The following is a 12861-nucleotide window of genomic DNA, read 5'->3' as shown; positions in this document are numbered from 1 at the left end:
ATCTTAAACTGTGTTCCGAGGATGAACGGAGGTCTTACGGGTGTGGAACAACATTGGGGTGAGTCATTAATGGAAGAAATTTCATTTTTGGGTGAACTAACCCTTTAAGTTTCGAGTTTTGTTAGGGTCCTTGTCACTGTCTGTAGCATGAGGCAGTACCTGCAACCCAAGCAGGTTTCACGGGCATTCCTGCTCCTCCAGGATGGCACATCCATACGTGCCGTCGCAAGGAGGTTTGGTGTGTCTCCCAGCACAGTTTCAAGAGCATGGAGGAGATACCGGGAGACAGGCCATCAAATGTTGATAGTGACATGAATCTGCAGCAGTCATGTGGTACAAGTAAGAGCTCTGTAAATTGTTTACGTTCACTAGTATTGTAATGTTCCATGCTTTGAGATAATTTAACGCCACCTCTCGTGACGCTTTACAGACCGCTTCATGTGTTTTGGAGGAGGCGTGGCTTTGGAGATTTTCTGAAGGGAGGCTGGGATCTTATGCTTTCAAAGCTAGCTTGCTATGGCCAGCCTCTCCGAAATTGCCAGGCCTAGCTTAAAATGATGGGAAAAGTTGTATTCTTAAAAGCACATGTAGCCATTTGTATGCACTAATGCAAGGGAACAGCACTCAATGCAGTACTTTTCTCATCTTTTATTATAAATAAAAAGTAGGTTAATACATTTCATCACAATGATTCACAAGGACATACCGAACAGTTTGAACTAAAAAGAAACTTAATCATATCTGCTGGATTAGCAGGCACCATTACTTGCAATGTCAAAGTTCCTGATGGAAACTGTTCACATCAAATAAATCATTTGAAATCTGAGGCATTTCAACATAAATATGACATTAAGGTAAACTCATTTTTAAGGTTTTAAAAATAACCATTGCTCAGTATATCAAATCTAAATTGCTATTCTTGTAAATAAAATGTTAACTATGGCACCGTATTTATTGTGTGGATTGGCAAAAAAACTCAATGCTTTGTCTTCTTACAGCGGAATATTTCACATATTTGCACTAAAACAATTAAAAATAGTTTCCTTTTTTTTTGATCCATAAACTCTGAGTAATAGCTTTGATTTACATTATGCAATAGAATTAAAGATCCGCAAACATCGTACATAATGTATTGCTTACAGCAGTGATTTTACAATGTTATTTTCTGTTTACAAGTGCAATTCTGAGAGATCTTGATGGCAGTCGACAATTTAAGACAGTAAAGGAACATAACGATGTTTAGCGTACCCTCTTCAACAAAAATTCTGAGTTTAACAACTGATATTTTCAGAGATGAGATGTTCAAGGCTTGTATTTGAATGTAAAATTACAGCAAAACAGCCACAAAAAAAGTGCAAATACTGGTTTAAAAACCTCACTGTTGTCTTTTCACATGTGTAAAACCATATATATTTTTTTAAATGGCAAAATTGCACAAGAATTATAATGATCCAGCCCCATCGACGTCAACCCTCAACCCTATTCCTGGAGTGCACATGATACCAAACAATGTATTTAATGCTGCATCCATCAAGAAGTCCAGACACAATCTGGTTCACAATTTGAAATCAAATACATCCACACTAGACAAACCATTCACCCTCACATGAGGAGAATGACTGAACGAACATTACAGGACGTCACATTAAAACAAAAGAGCTTCTCTCTCTTTTTTTTTCTCTTTGTAATCATATCAAAAAGCATTTGATGATGTCAAATGCATGAACACAGGACAAACATAATTCAATTGCAGAATAGTTTAGAAAGCAGCCTCAGAGACGAGTTTGAAAGAAAGTAGAGCATTTACACACATGAGCTCGGCATCAGAGAGAGGGCATTTCATTATTTACTGTTCATGTAGCTTTTCTTTCCCGAAAGCCTGTAGAAAGAAACCTTGAGAAAGTGAAATATGCTGGAAGCCAGTAGAAAATAAACCTCATAAAAATATTGTTATTGGTTCTCTATTCAAAGCGTTACTGTCAGTTAAAATGACGGGACTATGAGTAAAGAGGCTATTGTTTAGCTCAGATGACATTTTGATAAAATAATTTGTGATGAAAAACTATGCTGGCCTCCATCTGTGCTCTCTCGATTCATCTATTAATCGCTCCTGTGCATGTTTCAGACATGTATACATCTGCTCAAGCAGCTGAGATTCCTTAAACTGCTGTGACTTCTCCAACTAGCCTTGTGTTACTTCTTTCATTCCATATGTTTTCTGTTGCTACATGACCTCCCGACCGAGGTGGCAGCGGCCCGTCATTGGCTGATCGCTCTCAGTACCTGTTCTGATGCTCAAAGTGCCAGCGATTAAAATCAATGTTGAAAGCCACGATGCTACCAGACGCCATGCCCGTGATCAGAGTCCTGGAAACACAGGAGACAACGTCAGGTTTAAACCAGTTTAGGATTTGCTTTATTGTCTCTGTGTAGTAAAAGTATAAAGTTAAGTGAAACCTCTGATCGTGTGACAGGTCCATTGCTCGGATGCCGGCGTCACAGCCAGGGTAGACGTACAGCTGCTTGAAGTCGCAGGCCTGCCACACCTCCACCACCCCGTTATCTCCTCCAGTCACTAGATTCTGCCCATCGCTGCTCAGGATGACGGCCTGAGTGTATGAAATTGCATATCACACATATCTCATTAATGGTACAATACAACATCAATCCTTCTTCCAAAACGTGTTTTTGTATTGCATTTATTCACTATTAACCGTTTTCCACCAAGGCAGTGATGGTGCTGGTTCGGAGGCAGAGCCTAGTTTCAAATATGTTCTTTGTCTTTCCACACCCAAAGCACCAGCTCCAAACCAGGAAAAGTGGTTCTTAAGTAGCACCAAAACATTGCTGGTCTAAAAGTAAGAACCGCTTGCAACTGGGGGCGGGGTTACCGTGACCAACAAGACAAACACAAACTTGAGATTCGCCATTTTTGAAATAGCAGCTAATCGAGCTAATAGCTGCTCGATTGTAATCTCCGTCTAGACAAATTACGGCGAGCTGCACGAATGCGTTGGATTCGCTATGTTTTGATGCCGATGTAGGATCGTAATAGCATGGTCATACTGTTTTATGTGAATGAGTAGGCTCAATGATTCTCACATCAGTTTAAAGCTAAAACTCTAGGCAAATACACCCATTAGTCAAAAGTCTTGTGGACACATATCTAGTGCGTTTTGAGGCCTTAATTAAATTTTTTTTTTTTTTTAGGTTTTTCAAAAACCATGCATAAACATTTTTCTCTCAAAAATACAAGCATGTACATTAGCGTTGTCACGATACTGGAATTTCTAACTTCGATACATACCTAAAAAAGTATCGATATTCGATACCATTTTCGATACCATGGGGAAAAAAGCTGCATATACTGTCAAATAGATATTTTAATATTATTTCTTTTTTTGCCCATCTATTGAAAGTCTAGGCAATTAAAATTTATTCTGAAGAGATCAGTTCATATGATAAAGCTTTTAAGCTTTTTCTCATATATAAATGTTGATCAATTACCATTACAATTATCTCACAAATATTTGCTAACTAATTGTGTTGCAATAGCTTACATACAGCACAAGGAAGCTTGATTTCAAATTGAATTTAAAAAGACGAGTAAACAGTCTGGTGACTGTGAGATGGCATAGTCAGAGGACAAATGCTGTCCCGTTCCGATTAGAACAATAAACAGGAAATCACGCATATGCGCCACTTTCCCATTTGTGTCTCATCATATCTGTCAATAGAGAAAAGTTGCTCCATGTCCGGTGTGGGAATGGCACAGGTTAGCGAGAAAGGATGACATGGAGCATCTAAATATCAAACCTTCTGGGTTAAAAAAAACACTGAACAGAGGAGAGTCTGCTGACGAAAAAGAGAATGCGCCAGACCTCGTAATAAAACAAGAACCAACATTGGCTTGGCTTTTCGGAGATGGTGAGAACTGAGGGATTCGAAATGTTGTAAAAGTGATGCTGAGATTGCGTTTATATTACTGAAAAAGTGAGTAAGGTCTTATTGAACAGATAAACTGCCATATGTATCTCTCTAACAGAGTTCATTGTGAAGCATTATCTATTGTGAAGGATCATTTCATTATGGTTGATGTAGCGCTGTGATGGAGTTTATTTTCAAGGAAGTACTGCATCTGTTAATGGGTTAAGCTACAGTAACGTCTTCAGCTAGTCAGCTTGAGATCCTTTCCATCAAAACTGGTTATATCTCTTAAGCCTAGTGGTTAATGTTTTGTGAACAGTAGGATATTCGTATTCATCTGCACAGTCATGCAGAGCCGAAGCACAACCAAAAAAAATGATTCCGCAAAATGCATGCAGTTTTGCTTTTTACAAAAGTTACATTGTTGTATTACAATTTACTCCACTTTATTGCAGTTACTAGAAAGGTATTTTTTTTTATTTTATTTTTTATATTATTTCCAAATATTATTACTAATACACCACTGGTCAAAATGTTGGGTTTAGTTAGATGATTTTTTAAAAAAGAAATTAATATGTTATGCATGAAATTGATCAAATGTGACAGTAAAGAGATGTATTATGTCAAAAAAGATATTCTTTTTAAAGAAATGCTGTTCTTTTCAACTTTCTATTCATCAAAGCGTCCTGGGAAAAAAAGTATCTCTGTTCCGAGAAAAAAATATTAAGGAGCACAACTGTTTTTATCATTGACGATAATGATAGGAATTATTTCATGAGCAGCAAATCATCATATTAGAATGATTTCTGAAGGATCATGTGACACTGAACACTGGAGTAATGATGTTGAAGATTCAGCTTTTCCATCACAGGAATAAATTATATTTTAATATATTCAAATATAATTTTTTTTTTAAATATGTTCTAATAACATTTCACAATAATTCTGTTTTTGTCGGACCAAATAAATGCAGCCTTGGTGAGCATAAGGCAATCTTTAAAAATATTTCAAAAGTTTGGAGTTGATAAGATTTTACTATATTCTATATAAAAACAAATTATATAGTATTAATAATATTTTTATGAAATATTATTACTGTTATAACAATAACAATGTTTTAATGTGTTTCCCAATTATTTAATTGGATTATGAATTAAATTAAACACTTTTATTATAATTAATAAATATATATACTATATAGATAATGTGATGTTTAAAATATATTCAGCTGCTATATTATAATTTATTACAACAATAATAATATGATATTTAACTAATTAAATGATTTATGTATATCAAACTATAGGAGTACATTTAGCAGGTACGATTTATTTTACCAAAACATTCTGAAATTCTTATATTTATCCAATTAAAGTGTTAAATCTTATCATGTTGAATAATAATTCCCTTTCAGAGTTCATCTTTTTACTCAAACAGTAATGCAAGTTTGGTTGCACTTTATTTTACAGTACGTGTACTTACAGTTACAGGGTAACTACATGGGTTAAGGTTAGGTTTAGGGGTAGGTTCAGGGTTAATATCTTATTGTAATTGCTATAATGTACATGCGGAACAAGACTTCAAATAAAGTGCTACCGCAATTTCTGCCACAAGGCATTACTAGACCACTGAGGCTTTGCTATTGAAATCTAAATGGTTCATTTTACACTAGCATGTTTAGTATCAGTGTAACCAGACCAACATGTGCATGATAAAGCAAAGAGTTGAGAACATACACGCGTGGAGTCGTTGACCTCCATCTGGGCCAGCAGCTTGCCGTTGATGCTGAAGTTGCAGAACTGCCCCCTGTCATAGTAGATGATGCAGTGGCCCTCGCTGGACACTGAGATCAGGCGGGGAAGCACACAGCTCTCAGGGCCCTCGAGAGCCCTCAGAAGGTCCCCAGTGATGGTGTGGACCAGACACGGCCCCTCTGACAAACACAGATGTCTGATGAGTGACGCTCTTGTGGAATTACACACTGCCTCATATTATTTCGTATCGCACAATGCTCTTCTCACTCACCTTTTGCTCCACTTATTACAATTCCCAGCTCAGCACACACTGACACACACACCACCTCATAGTCATGACCGGTCAGAACCGCACGGGGAGCTGGGTAATCACCTGCAAATGAGCACAGGAAACACACATTATAATTCAAATTAAGATTAAAAACATGAGGGCAGGAAACACACATTATAGTAAACAGAAATATAACGACATTAACTGTAATGGAGTCGATGCATGCAGCAGATCTATGATTCTAAGACCACGGGCTAAAATTTAAAGTAAATACATAAACAAATATTAATAGAAAAAAAAATAGAAGTATAAAATATACAATTAAAATGATAATAACCATAAATAACAAAAGTAAAATAGATTACAAAAATAAACTGAATTATAAATACATAAAAAATATAAACACAAAAAATATTTTTTACTGTATTTATGTCCTTTTATCTTATCAGTATTTTTGCTGCTATTTTAGTTTTGTATTTTGTTGTTATTATTTCAAATAAAAAAATATAAATCACAAATATATATATATATATATATATATATATATATATATATATATATATATATATATATATATATATATATATAATTTTTTTTTTTTTTTTTTTTTTTTTTTTTTTTACAGCATTTTTATTAGTCATCTTAAACGTTTAGGATTTTGACAAATAGGATTTAGAAAATAATAATAAATAAGCAAAACCATAAAGATAACAAACAAATAAATAGAAGCATATTCAGTGGTCAAATACTTTTGAGATCTTGACTTTATGATTCTGAATTATACCATTAAAATGATGAATAAATTATAATAATAATAATAGATTACAAAAAATGTACTTATTATATATACGTTAAAACATAAATACAAAAATAGAAGCATTTTTATTAGTTGTCTTAAACTTTTAGGATTTTGGCTTAAATAGTATTTAAAGATATATAATTAAAAAGATAATAACAACAATACATAATAATTATAATAAATAAGCAAAACCATAAATACATAAAAATAAATAAAAGCATACTCATTAGTAGTCAGAGACTTCTAGCATTTTGACTTTATGATTTTGAATTATAAAATTAAATGATAAATGAATTAACAAATAAAAAGAAGCACAAAAAAGCACTCTTAGACTTTTAGGATTTTGAAATATATAATAATAATAATCATAATAATAATAATAATAATAGTAACAATAGATTACAAAAATAAAATTTTAATGATGATAACAATAAAACAAGTACACAAATAAATACATTATTAAAAGTAAATAAAATAAATTCAAAATATAAAAGGAAAAAATAGAAGCACCCCTACTGGATCCTGCAGTAGAGATAATTAATATGATTTATTAAACTGGATTAGTTTTAGCCGATTCTTACAATGCATATCACCAAAACCAATTAATCTTATTGTTTCTGGAAGGTAATTCCACTCGGAACACTACACAAGTCCACAAGCACGATATAGCTAACCGATGCGAGGAAAACACAATAAAGCAGGTCAGGTGCCCTAGAGAACATCTGCTCAAGGAGGCGTCCCCTTCCAAATGATCACCGGCAGTGGCCCAACAGCCTCTGGACCCCATACATTGTCACATGATGGATGAGGGGGAGGGAAGAGGTGATATGAGGTCATTTAAAGACACCTGTGGTACGTCAGCACCGGCTGGGTGACTCCGTCAGCTGCCATGAGAGGGCTCATTTTGAAAAAAGTGAAAAAAAAAATTCAAATCTGCCAAGATGTGCTATAAACTGCATACATCCTTATCACATCTACATTTTCCTTGTTATAAGATCCACTGCCTCAGTTTGCAAAGCAGTTCATTTGAGAAATAACAGGTAGAGTCATTAAACAGCTCGCCCTCTTGGGTCTGTACTCATCACACTTGAACACACTCTTATATTTGTGCACACTGCAGTAAGTTAGAGAAGCAATTCAACCGTAAGGAAAACGGGGCCAGTGGTGTAATTAGCTTGATTTGTGCAGTGAGGAAGCAAAACAGTAATTATTAGCCGGGGGGATCAACATTATGTTTCTGGATGGATTAAACATTGCTTTCGGAGAAGGTGTGTGTGTGTGTTTGGTTTAAAGGATTAGTTCATCCAAAATTCTGTCATCATTTACTTGTGTGTACAGTGTGTAATCCCAAACACATTTGACTCTCTTCTTTGGCACACAAAAGGAGAAATTTAAATAATGTAATGGTCACACAATGAATGGGAAATTAAGCTTTCAAGCATCAAAAAGGATATATAGAATAATAGCAAAAAGGCATCAAAATATAAAGTAGTCCATGCGTCTTACATGCTAGATTATAAGTATGATATGTTATTCAATAGCATTAAGTGATGAACAAACCCAAACACTACCATTCAAAATTTGGGGTCGGCAATATTTTTTGCTCACCAAGGCAGCATTTACTGTATATGATCAAAACATTTATTTGAGAATACAGTAAAAACAGTAATATTGCTAAATATTATCAGTAATTATTACAGTTCCTGTGAAGGAAAAGCTGAATTTGTCACATGATCATTCAGATCCTTCATTATAAATGTCTTTACTATTGCTTTAGTTTAAACGAGAGAACGCAAAAGCATTAAAACATAATCTCATATTTTTTTCCATCACCATGTCCCTTTAGGGGCTCCGTAGTTTAAGTCAGATTCATGAACAAATCATTCAGATTGATTGAGTAAACTATTTGTTCACGAATCAGACATCTCTACTTGAATGCGGCAAGAAGCTGTTGTCAAAATGTCAAGATTTTTAAGTAAATAAGACTTAAATTTTGGTCTGTCTATCAAAGGACTTCAGAAGACTTCTGGACTACGTTTATGGGGCTTTTATGTCCTTTATGAAGCCTGAAAAAGCCAGTCCCGATTCATTGCAATTGCCTGGTAAAAGCGATAAATACAAATCTCCACAGAAGACAGAAAATCCATACCATTTTGAACGCTCAAAATACTTCATTGGTTTTAGTAGGGCAGACTTAAATTAAACACATGAGTTCAGTTAAAGTAACGTAACTAGCACTTTGAGATTTTGTTTAATGTAAAGTGCGCTACAAATAAAATGTATTATTATTATTATTATTAACGTTTAAGAATATTTGGAACTTTCTTTTTCTTTTGAGTTCACAGAACTGACATTTCAAGTAAACTGAACTGTTTCATTTGTTTGAGTTGTAAGAACTCATTTCCTTTCATTTAAACTAACTTAAGTTTAACTGAAATGGCTGTGATTTTTATATTTCCCAGCATGCTTTGCCTATGGCACTTAGTGTACTCAAATAGTTCAAGTTAAGTACAATAAAAATGTATGAGTACAAAATACAAATCTTACTTAAACTTCGAGTTTCGTAACTTAAAGAAATCTCATTCAACTGTTTTGAGTTCTGACAACTTATTAGAGTTTACAGTGAAGTAAATAACTCATTGGATTTGCAATTACTAAAAATAAAAAGGTTAATTAAGTAAATATTTTATGTTAATTGCTATCAAAATGTATGAGTTAGCTAACTCAGTACTTCAAGTTAGGAGCAATTAACATACATGAGTACTACAAACTCAAAACTTGATAGTTCTGCTTACTTAAAATTGTAAACCTCATAACTCAAAAAATGTGATGTAACTGATTACCTCAAATTTTTTTGAGTTAGCCCAACTTATTCGGTTTACAGTGTATGTATAACTTTAAATTACGCTGAATCTATGAGAATATCTTTAAAGGGGTAGTTCATCCAAAAATGAAAATTCTGTCATTAATTACTTACCCTCATGTCGTTCGACACCCGTAAGACCTCCGTTCATCTTCGGAACACAAATGAAGATATTTTAGTTGAAATCCGATGGCTCGGAAAGGCCTCCATTGGCACAATGCACGGTTCACTCTCCAGACCCATAAAAGGTACTAAAGACGTCGTTACAAAGTCCATCTCACTACAGTGGTTCTACAATAACTTTATGAAGCGACGAGAATAGTTTTTGTACGCAAAAAAACCCTAAATAACGACTTATATAGTGATGACCAATTTCAAAACTTGCATCATGAAGCTTCGAAGCGTTATGAATCAGTGAGTCTTATATAGTCTATTTTTTGCGCACAAAAACTATTCTCGTCGCTTCATAAAGTTATGGTAGAACCACTGTAGTAGAGCCCTGCGCGGGACTGTTTTCTTCATCCCGCTCCCGCCCGCACCCGCCGAATTTCTGACCATTACCGCCCGCTCCCGCAACGTATGTGTTACACTCCCGCCCGCCCGCTCCCGCAATATGTATGTCCACTCCCGCCCGCACCCGCAAAACTCTGAGAATTTATTCCCGCACAATAATAGAGATGCATTGATTTTGTGTCTTCTCATGTCCCGCAGGAAAAAAAAAGAACACGTATTTGTATTGATATTATTAAAGAGATTCATGGGGTTGTTTGTTTCGTTTCCCTGGCCTGCATGTACAAAATAAAAACGACAAATACATTCAAATATAATTTCGTTTTTATCAAAAACTTTGCACATAAAAATAGACTGCTTTGCAAAACTGAAAAACAGATTGAGAAACAAAAAACAGATCCCAATTCCGTCGAACGTGACCGACTGAAAGGAAACCTGAGAAAACATGCTTCAACAGAACGTAATGTGAACACAAAATAGCAAACGGACATTTAGAAACAATCCATTTCCACTCACTAAACTTCTATGTATTGTTTGTCAAAAAAACCCAGTCAACTTGACCTGCAGGGAGTGCTGAGCGTTTTTGGTGAGGTATGATCAAGTAGCTATGTATTTGCCAGCTGCGCAATATGTGGATACATATAACGTTATACCGCATGATTTTGCCTACCAAAACAATTGAGAAACTTCTCCAAATGTCAGACTTTCCTTGCTTAGGTTTTGTGCTGTAAATACCTCGTTTGAGGTTCTTTTCTACATCATCTATTGACATCTTCTCCATCATGTCGTTAGGCAACCTCCCTATCCCGCCGATTCCCGCGGTGTTTTTTTTAGCCGCCCATTCCCGCCCGCAGCAAAATTCAAACCGCCCACTCCCGCGAGATTTACGTTGGGTCCCGCGGGACCCGGCGGGACTCAATCCCAATGCAGCCCTCTACACTGTAGTGAGATGGACTTTGTAACGACGTCTTTAGTACCTTTTGTGGGGCTTGAAAGTGTAAAGTGCATTGTGCCAATGGAGGCCTTTCTGAGCCATCAGATTTCAACTAAAATATCTTCATTTGTGTTCCAAAGATGAACGGAGGTCTGACGGGTGTCGATCGACATGAGGGTAAGTAATTAATGACAGAATTTTAGTGACAGTTTGTGTTTCCGGAGCAGCAACAGAGTTCTGCAAGTGTGTTTGTTTGTTTCCAGTCACGAGTCGAAACTGCAGGCGGTGAGTGAAACTGCATCAAACGTCTGTGTTTTTTTGCCAATCTATTATTTTATTTTTTTACACAAACATGTAGTGAATTCGAAAGTTAGAGAAGATAATGACATGGTGTATTTTGTGTGTGTGTGTGCTTGTGGCTCTTTAGCTCCGCCCACTTAACGCCTGCATGAGCTCGGATGTTTTCGGACAGAATAGGTACAGCGTATCTGTCTTTTATAAATATGATAAACTCTTTGGAAATATGAAGGATGCAATACAACTCTATAGGTACTCAAGATTAACGTGAGAATGGCAGAAACTGTGCGTGTTATGTACCCAAATAAATTATAAAAGTTCTTCTCTTTTAATAAAATCCTGACTTTAAGTGTCCACATTAATTGGTGTATTGTGCAGGGAGAGGGATTTCTTAAACAAAGCTAATAATATTGTACAGGGAGAACTCACGACTACAGGTTCATCCCATTAAATGCCTGAGATCTTTTCAATTTTTAATTACCACTAAGTTCATTACCTTCCACATAATTAAGACACATGCCGTTACTTTGCATGCAGAACACTGTTAAATGAACCCAGGAATCAATAGAACGACTGCTCCAAATGCAGAGGTTTTCTTTTTTTTAAGTTGGCGAACAATCAAAGGTTACTCAGTCCTTTATCAATACGGTCCCGTGTTCACGGAGTTTTCCACGGGGGCCCGTCTGGCAGCTGTCAGTGATCTGGGTGGGGACGCGTGTCAGCACTGGATCCCTCGGGAGATCCCAGATCACCTTCACCACAAAAGATTGAATCAGTCCCTTCTAAACCCTCACGCTAAACCCCAGCGGTGCAGCAACACAATTAAGAGGTGTAAATTGGAGAACGGCTGCTGGGGTCGTGAAGCACCGGGCCCTTGATTGAGCCGGACGGGATTTTAATCATTGCACATTTAAGACACACTTCGGCTTTCACGGGCAACTGTGAAATCAATTTCTACACCATGTCGGAGTGCCGCGGGGGCTGGTACTCGGATATCTGCTGAATATTCATGGAAGTTCCTGTCCCGACACTCTCCATTGAGAAACAGTTGAAAAAAAAGTGCAGTGAGAAGCTTGATGAGGCACAGCTGAACTTATCATTGACACAAAAACACACTCTGATGAGGGTTTGTTTTTCTTTACTTCCTGCTACACTGATATCATCTCAACAACCTCAAAGAATTCTGGCTATAAGTCTGGAATATATAATGAGGGAACATAATAAACAAAAAAATGCCTGTGTTTTTATACAATTAGTCTGCATTCCACTTTAGATCACCAGAGGATTATGGAGTTGCCTCGGGTGTTTCTACAAACACTGTTATTTAGTGTATGCTTACAAATGCATAGAATCAAGACATTTTTAACTTAACATTAACCTAACTTAGGAATGCTACAAGCTCTTCATTAAGTTTGTGATAACTGCAATAACTAATGACATTTTATTTATTATGGTTATGAATTAAAGTGCACTAAATAATGAACCGTATTGTAAAGCGCTACCAAA

At 35.9% G+C, this 12861-nt stretch overlaps 1 protein-coding gene across 1 annotated transcript in view; it reads right to left on the bottom strand.

Annotated features, from left to right (window-relative positions):
* Positions 1-629: 629 nt before the first annotated feature.
* nbeab (neurobeachin b) overlaps positions 630-12861 on the bottom strand; it is a gene marked incomplete at its 5' end in the record, with an annotated part of 373184 nt that continues 360952 nt past the window's right edge. The window contains 4 exons of the mRNA XM_079823731.1: positions 630-2367; positions 2458-2609; positions 5664-5860; positions 5953-6054. Of these exons, the coding sequence (XP_079679857.1) occupies positions 2277-2367; positions 2458-2609; positions 5664-5860; positions 5953-6054 (542 nt within the window). The 3' untranslated portion in view covers positions 630-2276. The remainder of the gene's footprint in view (positions 2368-2457; positions 2610-5663; positions 5861-5952; positions 6055-12861) is intronic.

The sequence above is a fragment of the Gobio gobio genome (genome assembly GCF_949357685.1).
Source record: "Gobio gobio genome assembly, chromosome: 8".
NCBI lineage: Eukaryota > Metazoa > Chordata > Actinopteri > Cypriniformes > Gobionidae > Gobio > Gobio gobio.
The sequence above is the reverse complement of the archived record's forward strand: the minus strand, read 5'-3'. Positions and strand labels throughout refer to the sequence as shown.